The 14,826-nt window shown below is 35.4% G+C and overlaps 1 protein-coding gene across 1 annotated transcript in view; it reads left to right on the top strand.

The window, feature by feature from the left end:
- Positions 1–14,481, top strand: part of CPNE8 (copine VIII) — a gene marked incomplete at its 3' end in the record, with an annotated part of 93,789 nt that extends 79,308 nt beyond the window's left edge. Inside the window, exons 14-19 of the mRNA XM_009695907.1 lie at positions 1,655–1,701; positions 2,461–2,642; positions 4,234–4,361; positions 7,901–8,003; positions 11,454–11,511; positions 14,408–14,481. Coding sequence (XP_009694209.1) covers positions 1,655–1,701; positions 2,461–2,642; positions 4,234–4,361; positions 7,901–8,003; positions 11,454–11,511; positions 14,408–14,481 — 592 coding nt within the window. The remainder of the gene's footprint in view (positions 1–1,654; positions 1,702–2,460; positions 2,643–4,233; positions 4,362–7,900; positions 8,004–11,453; positions 11,512–14,407) is intronic.
- Between the last annotated feature and the right edge of the window lie 345 nt (positions 14,482–14,826).

The raw sequence follows: 14,826 nt of genomic DNA, 5'->3' as shown, positions 1-14,826 counted from the left end.
TTTTTTCTCCCCACTCTTCAAACATTGCACCACACCAAAGCACTTAAAATTTAAGTAAAGGGAGATTATAGCCCAAAACCAGTTTTTCTTAGCAGTGCCAATAAGGACTCTAAGCATAAATCTAGAAATGGTGTTGAATTAGACTTTTTTGTTGTTTTTCCTAACCTCCTCTTATCTGACAAAGAAAACTCTTATGCACACTATAGTGATGGTGGTAGAAAACTAATTGACATGCATTTCCTAGGATTTTTATTCTTACAACTAACAGTGCAGAAGGACATTGTGATTAAGATGCTACAAGGCCTGACATTTGAGTACAGATCAAACAAAATCTGACTTGTCATGCCAATTTTTAGTGAAACTGCATAAAGCAGGGTGCAGAAGTATTGGCAGAAAACCCCTCTCATAAAGCTTAACTCTCTGAACTTTTCAGAGATTGCAGCAGCTTTTGCTGTTCTTTTTTGTTGAAGTCCGTATTGAGGCTACAGTGTTTTTAAATGTATTCCAGGCTCCACTTTTTGAAGACAGAGTCCACCCATAACCTAGCTTAGTTTGTGTTAACCTTGATCAGTACCATAAAATGATTCCATGTGAATTTTTTTCATACTCAACTTTTTATGAAATAAATTGTATTTTCTCTGGGCAGATCAGGTTATTTGATCAGTAAAACCACTACTGTTTTAGGTAGTCAGATTGTTGATGTTTAATCTAAATGTACATGAGTTAAATCTGTTCAGTAACCTTCAAAAAGCTTTAATCTTAGCTAATTTGGTCATTAAGTTCATAGTTGCACACACTGAGAGGCAGAGATTTGAAGGAAGATGTAGAAGACTCAATCTGAGCAGAAAGTCAGTTTCCAAATTCATACAAACCCTTTTCCTGATAGAGTCTTACTAGCTAAGAGGTTATCTCCAGAATGACAGTATTTTGTCCTGAAGGAAGTTGCGGAACAGAACTGCATTTAAATGTATTGTCACTCTGTAAAAGTCTATTAATGATTACTTTTTTTGACAATAAGTCTATGCTAACAACTGATCCATGCATGATAATGTCTTTATTTAGATACTACTCCAAATATAGATCTTTATATTCCTGCTTCCAGATTTTACTTTTGTCTTCCAAGAATTACTTTGATGTGCTCGAAGTATTGACTATGTTCACATGAAAGAAATCCACCTCCAAAACCCATGATATCCTGTCCAAAGATTTTGTGCATAGAATGATTGCAAACATGTTCTGATTGAAGACACAGTTTTAGTGTTAAGAAAAGATTAAGCAGATTAGTAAAAGCCTATTTCCCTTGTCAGGATCTTCAATGACTAGGGCTAAAATATGTCCAAGGAAAAATCGGTATTACTGTTGAAAATTAATTAATAATGTTTATGGATGTTAATAACCTTATTAATGATTTAGGATTTTTCATAAACAATGAAAAAAGGAAGGATGGAGTACAGTAACTATTTTCAGTGTGTTAATAAAATAATGTTGTGTAGCTCTTGGCTGAAACCTTATAAGAGAGTATTTTCGGTGTTTATTTCCTATGTTAGAAAGTCAGTGTCATACAGTTTGTCCACAAGCAACTTTATCCTCTCTTGTTTATTTTTCCACATAAAAGTAAAACTATTAATAAGATTTGTATTTGCTTTTTCTACAGAACCCAAATCAATTTCACAGTAGCTATTGATTTCACAGCCTCAAATGGTAAGAATAAGAATAAACATCTTGTGTATGTATATGCTGTGTTCAATTTTAAGTGTACATATATGTGTGTGTATGTATCTATATCAGTATTCTGCTTAACTTCATTGTATTATTGGTTATCTATATGCCTGGCAACACCTGGAATCAGGATTCTGTTTTGCTGAGCAACAGAATAGAGGCCAATTCCTGTCCAGAAAAGCAGGGAAAACAGAACAGATAAAAATTGAAAAAGCTACATACAAAATTGACTAAGTAGGAGCAGTTTGCAAATTTTTATGTGCTTTCTGAATTTTTTTTTGTCTCTTTATTATCGCTGGGAGAAAACTAGCTAACTTAGAAGACCCCATTGAGAGGGGTAAAAGAAAGGAGTTTCAGGTGGAGTGAGGCTGAAGTGAGGTGAAGCAGAGATAAGTTTTCATCCTCCTCCAAAGGTGCTTTCAGAATGTCATAATACTTTTGTAAATTTAATCTTAAAAGTATGTATCATATTATAGAATAACACAAATTTACAAGTCTAATCAGTTTCTTGCTGCCCTTTCAATGCTGAAAAAGTTTGCAGCTAGTACTGTTAACCTATTAAAAATGTATTCAGAACATTGCATTTTTACCTGATACAACCACGGTTATGTATATAGAAAATAAGTTAATTTTCTTTTCATGATCTTTTCAGCTTCTGCTTTCTTAGATTTCAATAATTTTTAAGGGAGAAAATTTTGAAGTGATTCAGTTTTAAAGTAAATCTGATCCTTGCTTCAACAGGTAACCCTTCACAGCCTACTTCACTGCACTACATGAATCCCTATCAGCTGAATGCTTATGGCATGGCACTGAAAGCAGTAGGTGAAATAATTCAGGACTATGATAGCGACAAAATGTTCCCAGCTCTGGGTTTTGGAGCTAGACTGCCTCCAGATGGAAGAGTATCACATGAATTTGCACTGGTAAGTAAATAAATATTTATATATGGTTTGAATTTCTTTACTACAACAAAATTTTGGGAGTTAAGGTTGCAGTCTTAAGCAATTACTGGACATGTAAAGAACAGAGAAAGTGCTAATTCTCCTGTCTAAAAAAAATGTTTCAAAATTTTTCATCATAATGAAGTTACTGAGAGAAATCCAGAGTCAAGAAGTCTCTTTAGGCCAAAAATAGTAATAAAGAAAAGTAATCATCTTTAACCTCAGCTGTAGTGGCATGAGAAACAGATACTTGAAAGACTTCAGATTGAAGCTAGTCTGTCTTAAGAAGCAAGTGAATCATGATCCAAGATAATCTTTCATTACTATTGTTATTGTTCTCTCTCATTTTCTGGGAACTGTTTATCTTTTACAGGCTGCTAGATTAGAGACAGAGAGATAAGTAAGTGGACTATAGGCTGAGGTGACAAGAACAAATCTGAGACTAGTCCATGTGCCAGTTAAATTACAAACTTAAAATCTATCAGGATTTGCCAGGAAGGTTGATATGTTACAACTGATGCTTATGATTAGTGTGGATGTTTATCTACTTGCTTATTTTAAGTTTTTTGTTCTTCTCTGAGTAGGATAAGTTGTCAGAATTACAGCAAGTATAGGTGTATCAGGTGAGTTCTAATTAGATAGCATGGCAGAAGACTGATGATTGTAGATGTGTATTTCTTCTGTCAGCCTCTGCTAGAAAATGATGCCACGTGTCTTATCTCAAGGAAAGATTTTCCACGTGGTTAGTAATTTCAAACAGGTACAATTGCAGATATTTATTTGAATCACAGACTTTCTTTGGACTTTGTGTAGCAAGTTCAAATATGTTGATACACATAATCTTAAGGCTATTAAAACAACGGACGTATTCCTGGCTACTTTCAGTTTTAAAAGTTGTTTCTAAAATTAATTCAGTTAATTCATGAGGTGTTGTGGTGCTTTTACAGAGGAAAAAAGAGTCTTTTTTTCCTTCCTCCATGTTTAAACATCTATAGATGTTTCCTATTTAATGCTAAGCAGTGTTTTCAGCACTTTTTTTAATGTTCTAGATCAATTCCATGAAAAATCCCCTTTGCTTTTCTAGATTCTCAGGGAGATATACTCTGCCTCAGAATGAGATACTGGCACATCAAGCCAATGAGGTGTTGGCACATGAAGAAGAGTAATGTGATTTGGAAGGTTTTGAAACCTTGCATGGATCATTTGTCTGGCCTGGCATGGGTCATTAATCTGGGATTTAGCTTATATGTTTGTATTGTCATCTGTAAATAGGTTTCCTCATTATAGAGTCATTATGGAGATAGGTAGTAAAATGCCTATGCGAAGAATTTACCATCCCAGCCATTTCAGTGGGTTCGCAAAGAATAAGTTCCTTTCTTCATCTGTTTATGCAGGTCAAAAATCAGTTTTCCAATGCAGAAACATTGTACCAAAACAATGAAGAGTTTATAGTTTACCTTGTATTCACATAGTGTATGAACATCAGGATCTGGCTACCATTTCTTTTTTTCACATTTTTAAAATAAGAAACTGTAATTACTTCTAGTGATTAATCATCTCTTGTTTTCACTAGAATGGAAACCCTCAAAATCCATACTGCCATGGAATTGATGGTGTAATGGAGGCATATTACAGGAGTCTAAAATCTGTACAGCTTTATGGACCAACAAACTTTGCCCCTGTAATTAATCATGTAGCCAGGTAAGCATCAAAACAGGTACTTTGCAGAAAGTTCTTATCGTCAGTACAGCTATCACATATAAAAGGCTAATAGCTACATGATGCTAAACGTTGAAAAAGGTATTTAAAGTTGTTTTGTTTATTCAGTCTAACATGATTAACCTGTACCTTTGAGTAGTTTGAAGACCATGTGCTAGTATTATGCAGAATTTCGTTGCTGATTAAAAGTAAATACAAGTGATCCAGTTGATCCATCATATGTTAAAATCTTAGGAGAAATACAATGAAAGAAAATTTTTGTGAGATCACTTTGCTATGCTCCCTTTTTGTCTTTTGGAGCACAGAATTTCTGCTTCATACAAAAGACCTAAGTCTGTCATAAAATGTATAAAATACTATTTTTCTAGGCATATGTAGTTCCTCTAATCTCAAAATGTCCAAAAGGGCAACAAAATTTTCCAGGGCTCTCTGTGGCAACAATTCCCAGCTGGTAGTGGTACTGTTAAGGCAATAGTATAGCAGCCACCATTGAGGAGCCATGGTGCTGTGTTAAGCAACACCTCATCTAACTTCTTAAAGTAAAACCCTTCTTGTGTTTGTAGAAGTTTCTTAAGAAGGATAATGTTACCTTATTTTGGCAGACAAGTTCTTGACTTACAGTATACCCCCATGTGTTAGTCATATGGCTCAGACAATTTAGCTGAGTGACTACCTGAACAGATTTTATTTTATTTATAGATACAGAGAAAGAACTAATGTTTATAAAATAAAGCAGTAGACATGTGTAAATCATTGTACTATTAATGGTTTATTTATGAGCTTGCAAAAGAGTTAATTGTTGTAGCAAGAAACATTTATTTACTATCTATTTGTGCTGTTGTTAGTTCTACAGCCCTATGAAAAATAATTTGCAAAGAATTTTCTGTGTACCCCAGCACGGCTAGATAACTGATTTCTGTTATTTATCATTAGGATTAGTTGTTCCATCTTCAAGACATACTAGCTGTCTCCTTTTAATCTTCCCTTTGACAGGATCTCTCCAGTAGCAGTTTTCAGCCTGTGAGGAAATACATACTAATCCTTATGACAACTGAATTCCATATATGTGCCTTTCAGTGTCTGCATTAGCCATATTAACTGGAAATCTAACACATTGACTTTTCTGGCTCTTTCTTCTTCTTTAGAACTGGTTGTATCAGCTGAGCTGGCTGGTTCAGAATTCGGCAATTAATGTCAAGACTCCTGTTCATTGCAAAAATTGAAATTCTTAATCTAGTACCATCAAAGCATTGGCATAAATAGAGTTCCTTTTCTCACCAGTTTTTTCTCAGGAATATTTGTCAACTTTTGCAGAATTACAGAAGCCTGCCACCAGCATTTGTGGTTCTTCCACTGAACTTTTGTGTAAATACCAAGTTGTTAAAAACTTTGGGAGCTCCTTCTGGTAGCAAATCACACTACATTATAGTGGAAAAGCTAAATATCTTCCTGAAGATTTTTACTGCGTGATCCTTAGTACAATCCTTGTACCAGTCCGGTTCTCAGTAACATCATTTTTCTTCAAGGTTCAGTTTCTAGGCTATTCTATTGACTCTCGTAGACATGGTACTAGAAATTAAGATCTAGCCTACAGTTACTCTTTGAACCTACCTTCAGTCTCAAAGAAATTTCTTCTTCCCACATCTCCTACTTAAAAATATGCCTCTGATGAAATCTCTGGAAACAATGTCAGATATTACTGTCTGTTATGATCTTGGAACTCTTCAGAAGCTCTTTACACAGATAGTGAGTTTATTATCCTTCCCCCAGCTAGGGAGTTATCTAAACTACACCAGATTCAACCTAGTGTCTTCTGTCACTTCCCCTCCTCATAAAAGATCTTTCTTGCAAAAGACTGTTTTATTCTGTGGAAAATTTGAAATAACCAAATTTCTGTCCCCCTTCCGTGTAGGTATGTAAACAGTATTAAGTGCTCTGAAAGGATAATGAATTTTTATTTTACTCTCTCATCCTCCCTTGTCATGGCAGTCATCATTGAAAAGGTTATAAGCATTGTGGAAAAATGAAATTAAAAAAGTCTCCACATGGTAGTGAAAATGTATTCCACAGTAGGTCTTGCTAATCTAGATATTTAACTATCAGTCCCTGCTGCCAGCATTCAGATAGGTGACGTTCAACAGGTTCATTGTCTGTGTGGCTTTTCTACCCATCTGTATCTTGGGGAGGGAGAGGGAAGAATGTGATGGCTTTCTGTGAGTTGTAGATTCTATTTCACACACATTCCTCCAAACTCTTGTAAATGTTGTGGTTACAGCATCTTATTTATTGGCAATACTTGCTTGCAAATGTACTGTGTAACATCAGAGTTGGAATTTTCTAAGCACATGCAATCATCATGAGCATCATTAGAACATACCCTGTTCAGTGACCCAAGCCTTTCATGTTCAGTGACCAATAAGCTAGTGAGTGTTTTGACACTCATATTCTGTACTGGGGCATATATTCCACAGTATTCATATGGAGACTATTTTTTTTTTCTTTTTACTGCTTTCCATACTACTCATTACTACTTTTATTACAAGGTTCTACTATTTGACTCCTTCACAGTACCAAGAGCCTTCATGAAAGTAGGAACTATACTGACTGCTGTTAAGTGAAGCAGCAAGTGGAGCAGCCTACTCCACACAAAAAAAGTTCTTCACTAACTATATAGGACACTTTGCCCCTTGGGAGTTGAAGACAAACGAACTGAAGTCTTAGTTTTTGGTATGCAGGCCATAGAGTTCAGTGGGGCTGCTATGGACGCGCTATCTTTCAGGACTTTCCAAATCTTCAAAAGCTGCCGATTTTCAAAGAGCAAATGCTTCTTGGATCATTTGGCTGAGGTGGGACTGGAATGGCACTGGATGTGTTTTGTCTTGTATTCTTGTACAGCACAGGGAGAAGCTTGAGTCTTTAAAGGACATCTGTGGGTGGTACAAAGAAACAAGTATCTAAGCTAGGGTTGCAGAATGCACGTTCAGCCATTTTACAAATGTGCACATAAATGTGAACTATAAATCTGCAAGCATGACCAACAGTAAGTAACCTGTTTTTATAAAACAAACAAAAAAAAATTATGCAATATGCTGATTCCTGATAAATTTTATTTGTGCTATAAACCCAACCATTCAATATTAATGTATGCCCTTTGTACCAAATTATGCTCCCTAGAGGTAAGAGCTGTTAAATAACTTACTTTCTAACGACTCATGAGTCTATAAAGGACATTCTGTCATGCTCCTCTTGGTAGTGATACAGTTCCCATTTTTCACTGATTCAACACATGCAGCTTATCAATATCAATATTGTATTAGTTATGTTTTTCTAATGTTCTCATTTAAAAGTAGACTGTCCATCTTAATTATGAATATCTTTACTTTTGAAATCCACTTCATCATGTTTCTTTGTTTTTATTAGCTTTTAGTAATCAAATTTTAAAAATACAGCTTCTTTTCATATTAGTTCCTTTGTATAAAGGGTTTTTTTTACTATTATAACGTTGTTTTTTCTTCCCTTAGATATGCTGCTTCAGTAAAAGATGGCTCCCAGTATTTTGTTCTTCTCATTATTACAGACGGAGTTATTTCCGATATGGCTCAGACAAAAGAATCCATAGTGAATGTAAGTTTTGCTGAAAGTGTTGAAAATTAAAAGAATTGATTATAGGAATTCATATTTTAGGCAATAAACTAAATCAGTTAATATTTCAGGCACTAAATTTGTTCCATTATTTAACCATTTTTTCCAAACAGCAGAAGTTCATCATGCATAAAGATAAAAAGAAAGCAGAAGTTGAATCTCAAATTAATTAGATAGTGCTCTGTGGAAAATGATACTCTTCTCTCTAACACTGCATGTTCATATGATTTTCCTCATCTGCTTCTTGCCTCCTCCTTCCTCATGCACATCCCACCATGCAGTTTTTCCACAGTGAACTGTTCTTTATCTTTCTAGTAATTGCAGACAGCTTTGATCCTCCCCCTTTTTTAAAAACTGGCCCAAACTTTCTGATCCCAAATGGCAAGCATACCAGTCATCTGATTTCCTTCTAGTGTCCTAGAATTTTGGAAATCCTTCATTTTTTTTCTCAGTTTCTGCATTATTTTCAATATTTTTCTCTTCAAAACTGCTATGCATATAAGTAATATTCTGTATCATGAACAGATTCCATTTTGCTTTTGCCCCTGGGAAATGTCAGATGAAAGTACACACAGAAACTACTTCCAGACAGGGTTTGAAAAGATCTATACCAATAGTTTTGAACATACCACAGTGGATCTAGTTAATAGTGAAGTGGTGGGTGAAAAGCCTACATTAAAATAATTAAGCATCATGTCAAAATAAGTAGTGTAGAATTAGGTGGCATATTTTTGAAGGCCTGCTTTCACTGCCTCCTGTAGAGATTCAATGCCGTTCCAGTTTGTAGGGTGCACACGAAAATATTACTGAAATGTTCTGTCTTTCCCTGGAGAGCAAGATGCCCTCAAGTTCTAGCCAGCAGCATGTAGACAGAGTCTGTGTGTTGATAAGGACTCTGACAGCCCACCTGGTAAGTTTTTACACCCAAAGCTGTAACTGTGTTTGAAGGTACCAGTTTACTTCCTCTCCTCTTCCAGCTTCCAATATTAAAATAGGATAAACTGGCTCTGACTTTTAAAGGAGATAAACAAGCTTTTAGCTCAGAAGTCCATCCTCTAGTCTAGCCTAGAAGTTTGGAACATAGCTTCTTTTAGATTAGCTTCTCTTCACTAACAAAAAGGCTCTGTGGAGAAAAAAGAGCAGCTCTTGATTTAATTCACCCCTCAATTTGCAGTAGATAAGTAAGAGACCAGCAAGTCCAGTTGGCTGATACCTTGTAAGATTAAGTAATTTGCCACTAAGACATACAGAAAAACCTTGTTTCCAGTAATAGTTCATTTCCAGGAATAAGAGCTGTTAGTCTGCAACTGTCTAGAAATACAGCAGATGTGTTATTAGCTCAGAATGACCAGAAGTTTGGGAATATTTGCTGTCTTTTCTTTTTATGAAGATGCATTCGTTTTTCTGTATACTTGAAGTATGAGCACAGTACACCATGACAGAACTAATTAAATGCTATTCAGTGCAGTTTTTTTAGTCTTAATAATATCCAAAATAATAAAAAGGGCAGTGATGTTCAATGCAACTTGATAAGTATAAAACTCAGGAAGAGTGTATTTTGGTTTTTTAACACTAATTGTGCTTTTAGGCATCTTTCTTATTACAACATGTATGTCAGGCACATTCTGTTTTACCAAACTGTTTAAAGGTTATGCTGTCATTCAGGAAATGCCAACACTTAAGTTTATATGCAAAGGTTTAACTCTTTGTCGTTATGGTGTCCTTGCCACTTACTGTTTCATATACATATCACATAATACCGTGTCTGTGTGAGTAGGAATCTCTTTAAAGGATGTTTTCTTTACAATCAAGCAATGAGATTCTAGAAAACACCTGAAAACCAGAAGGTGTTCTGTTCTAAGAAATGCCTTCATGTCTCAAAAATATTCTGTACTCACTGTTACTGACTTAAGCAGTGCACTGTAATTCGGTTACAGTTACACTGTATTTATGGCCCTTAATCACAGAACCACAGACTGATGTTGGAAGGAACCTCTGGACATCATCTTGTCCAACCCCCCTGCTTGAGCAGGGCCACCTGGAGCTGTTTGCCCAGGATCATGGCCAGACGGCTTTTACTATTATCTTTGGTAGCATATTAGTATTTAAGTAACAAGAGATTATTAATTTTTTTTTTACTCTACTACAAAATTTTAGCAGGAACATTAACTGTGTAATGACACTTTGTGATGAATTTGCAATCAATGTATAGTATATAGTGTATAATGTATAGGAGTGTAGAACATTAAATAGTGATTTATAGAATGGTGTATTTTCATTGTTTTAAATAGTATGTTTACAGTAAGTAAATCTTCTGCATAAAGAAAGTTGGTTTTATATGTAGTATTATGACAGATGAAGAATGGGAAATGGTGATGATGTATCTAAACTGAGAGTATCTTTTAAATGAGGGAGAAAAATGCTTCTTATATTCCAAAAGAAAGATATAACACTATGTTCTAAAACCACTTCACTTCAGACTTCAGTGAAGCAGAGTTTAATTTAGCAGAAAGTGTACATCTATGATTTTTGCCCAGTGTATACTCCTGTTTAAAATGACTGTAGACATTTCACAGTTCATCAGATTATCTCAATAAGGAACAGTTAACCCTAACATTTGATAGAATTATAGTTTTTTTTCAGTTGTCACCCTCCTCAACAGTTTCAGATTATTTCTGTAAACTAGCAGATGTCTGATGCTACTATCAGGGCAGGAGAATCCAACATTTATGACACTGTCTTCATAATTTTAAAGGTTTTACAGAGAGTTTATTCAGGGAAAGCCAGATACCTTTGCTTTGTTTCGTTCAATGAAAAAGATTAAGTAAAATTAAAAATCTTACCATAAGCCAGTTCGATATCTTGTTTACTTTGTGGCACAGATGACTGACTTGAATAAAATTTCATTCATGGAAGAAATATAAGATACATGTTGCTCAAATAGGCAGTTTATTCTCTTGAGAAAGATTGGCATAAGATCTATGTAGAAAATGGTGTCACATAGTTCTAAGCAGCTATGTAATATCAAGAAACAACAAAGTATATTTAAATAAAGGTCAAACTGTCATTAGGTACATATTGGCAATTATTGTCAGCTTACAAAAGTTTCTAAGATAAATTTGTTATCTTAGTTACCATATTAGTATTATATCCTAACATAGTTTGTTGTGTTTAATTATGATCCTATATGATTCAAAGACTTTATAAGGAAAAAATAACTTAAAATAATCATCTGCCTTTCTAGCTTCATCCAAGATGTTTTGTACCACTTAAGTAGACAGTTTACACCACTCAGCATTTTGAGTGGAAGAAAAAAAATGTTCTTTAAAACATAACTTCTGCATGTTTTTTATTCAGATTGTCCTCAGATCTCATATATTATTGGCAGAGGTTAAGTAATGCGTTAAACTTCTTTTTCTTCTTCTTCTGAAGGCTTCAAAGCTTCCAATGTCAATAATTATAGTGGGAGTAGGACCAGCAGAGTTTGATGGTAAGTGTTAGAGTGTTTTTCCTAAAATTTTTTATTTGTTTACATTTTAGTAATATGTGGCTTTTCAAACAAATATTGTTCTTTAAAAGACCATAATATGGAACAAGCAGTAAGCACTGTTGACATTTCCAGCTGGATTGATTGATAACTCAGCATGATTACAAGCTACCATGTGGAGCTGTGTAGCCCCTCAGGCTCTCTGTTCAAGTCACAGAACCATATGGGGGCTCAGTACTTACAGAGCTCTGGAAGATGAGTGGGGGAAAAAAAACCCACAGTAAAGTAAGTATACTTAAGTAATGTTGAATTTCTTCAACATGGATATTTAGTTGCCTTGTGAAGTGTCAGTTGACTGGAAATATTGATCATCTTTTCTTACTGCAGTAATAAAATACCAGGAAAAACATACATTTAATGAGGTGATCTGGGTTAATCCGAGTTGCGCTAGATAACAGGAGTGAGCATTACTGTGTAGCAGCATTGAGAGAATATTACAGCAGGAGAGAAATTACCAGGGTTATTTACATATTCTTTCATGTGGTGTTCTGGAACACCATTCTCTATTGCATTATGTAAGCTGCTTCTGTTATTTGGACTAATTTATGAAGTTCCTTCATGTATATTACTGCACTATGAAGTATAGGCATTCCCTATGTATCTATTCCTTGAAGTCCTACATCCTTTCTTTTTAATTCTAGTACTTCTGGTTAGACAATATGCCTTTGTTGTACATGAAATATGCTTAGTACTACCACAGATATATAATGTAAGTAGTCACTAATGACTGTACATGTTAATTCTTGTACAAATATTCTAAGAGTATGAAAACAGGAGGAAAAAAAACACAAAAACCAATTTTTAGGGGATTGACTTGCTTAAGCTTTTTGGCAAGTGGTACTTCTAAGAGTATGAAAACAGGAGGAAAAAATAACACAAAAAACAATTTTTAGGGGATTGACTTGCTTATGCTTTTTGGCAAGTGGTATGTTAGTGATCATTTTAAGTATCTTATTCCTTGAAGAGATTGTCCAGGTGGACGCTTGTACTTCAGATGATTGCACGCCACAAGCAATGAGAAAAGACAAATTATCTTCATAAATGCATGAGGGAAATTTGCAAACTTCTTTTTTACCCCTGAAAATTCCAACTTTAGTCATATGTTACTTACTTTTCTCTCACCCCTCCTTTGCCTCTTCCCTTTCTCCCTGTTTGTTCAGTCCTTGGGTTAGCCCAGGCTCCCCTTAACTCATTCAGGACATGTAGCTTGTGTCTTCTTTTTACTCCTGGAAGTTGTATTTGCAACCCAAGAGCTCTTGGGATGTCATCCCTATTGTTTTTCTTAAGGCAGGATTCTCTTTGTACTGCAGGATGCAGTTTCTATCTTTGGACCCACACTCCTACTGCCTCAGTGAAATCACCTGTTAGGTGTGTGCCAAACCTGGAGTCCCTCAATGCCCAAGAGGGCAGAGAAATGACTTTTCCATCTTCAGAAATTCCTTCTGGAAAAAACAACAGACTCCATGTCTGATGTGGACGCTGAAGAAGTGTGTGTGTAGGAGGGTGTATGTTCTAGGCACACAGTCTTACAATTCAAATGCCAGTCAAGCCTCAGTTCTGCTGTAGAGAGACTGAGCTACTCCTCTCCAGATATCACTGCCCCCAAGATGTCCCAGCCACTGGGGGATACCAGAGGGGTTCTGAAAAGTCTGCAGCTCAGACAGTTGGCACATACATTTGGCAGAGCTTTACTTAAGGGTGTGAGGATGACTAATAACAAGGCAGATCAGAGGGTCTGTTTTGCCCAGTATTCTGTATCTGATGTGGCCATGCGTGGTTATCTAGAGAATGTTAAGAATAGAATAAGCAAGTATGATACTTCCCTGAATACTGTTTTTAGATTTGAATTTCCTGAGCAGGATGTGCTTTATGTCTATTTCAGAAATTTTCAGTGGATCTCTGCTTCAAATACTTGTTCAGTCTTGTGGTTTGAACACAGATACATTTTTTTGCATCAACAGCATCATCTGGCAACTTGCTCTACAGACATACTGATTTTTTCTTTGAACAAACATGCTCTTTTGTTTGGCTTGAACTTGGCTCCTGATAGCATCATTTATGCTTTCTAGTTCTTGCATTGGAAGAAATAGGTTTTGAAATGCTGATTTCAGTGACCTCAGCCCAGTTTGTAAACCCCTGAGAAGCTCAGTGATGCAGGGCTTTGATTTTCATAGCATATACTCAAAGAAGCATTGTAGGATTGCAGATCCAATGGCTGATGGATAATCTGTGATCCCAAGTCCATCCATTTCAACAGTGACCAAAGAGCAGGTATGCCTTTCTACCTGGAATGGCTTCTGGGTATCTGGACAATTTTAGAGTTTCCCTGCATTCTTCTCAGAAAGATACAAGAAGAGTTACCCAATAAGTTTAATAAATCTTTTTTAAGAACTCCTCATTCCTATGCATGAACAGTCATTACTTTTCCAATATGAATGTGAATTATTACATCTTTGTGCTGTATCCTATGATATCTTCTGTAAGAATAATTGCTGAAGATGAATTCTTCTCCAGTTATAAAAGTATAAATATAGCCTTCCCAAAACAGATATGTTTGCTGGTTTGAGAGCTGGAAGGATAAGCACTTTATCATGGTCTGTTTTGTTCTGAAGATGACAATAAGACAAAAAGTATGTATTGTCAGCATGAAAAAGTACAAAATGACTACAAAGCGTGATGTATTTTATGGCATAAATGATCTTAAAGAACTAAATAAAAATTGTTGGGTCTGTTACCCTAAAGTTTAAATTGAATAAAGTTTTTCTCAGTAAGATTGTTTTTGCTGCATAGCTGAACTCATAGATGAATTAGTTCTGTTTCTTTTTTTTTTCTTTTTAAGCAATGGAGGAACTGGATGGTGATGTAGTGAGGATTTCTTCAAGAGGAAAGTTTGCAGAAAGAGACATTGTGCAGGTGGGAGAGAAAATTTACTCTAATAGTTAGATTTTACTGATCGTGTTTGGTTTTAATTCTTGTTTATATCTATATTCCTGCCTTTCATTTTACCTTAGCACTGGCATACTTTATCTTGGGGTGTTCATAGCAACCTCAGAAACTCTCTGTGATACCTATAAGCCTTTATATAACTCATAGTAGTGGATCTGCATTCATTAGGAAATGACTCCTATCTGGCAGCATACTGATATAGTCTTAGGGTTATACAGCCATGGCACAAAAGTTAGTTGCCTCTGTACTGCAATCTCACTATGATTCCAGAAACAAAAACTGCAACTTTTGTGGAAGTCATCAATAGCTAGA

This window comes from Cariama cristata, unplaced genomic scaffold, assembly GCF_000690535.1.
Source record: "Cariama cristata isolate BGI_N322 unplaced genomic scaffold, ASM69053v1 scaffold4252, whole genome shotgun sequence".
NCBI classification, from domain to species: Eukaryota; Metazoa; Chordata; class Aves; order Cariamiformes; family Cariamidae; genus Cariama; species Cariama cristata.
Note: the sequence above shows the minus strand (reverse complement) of the source record. Positions and strands in the feature narration are given on the sequence as shown.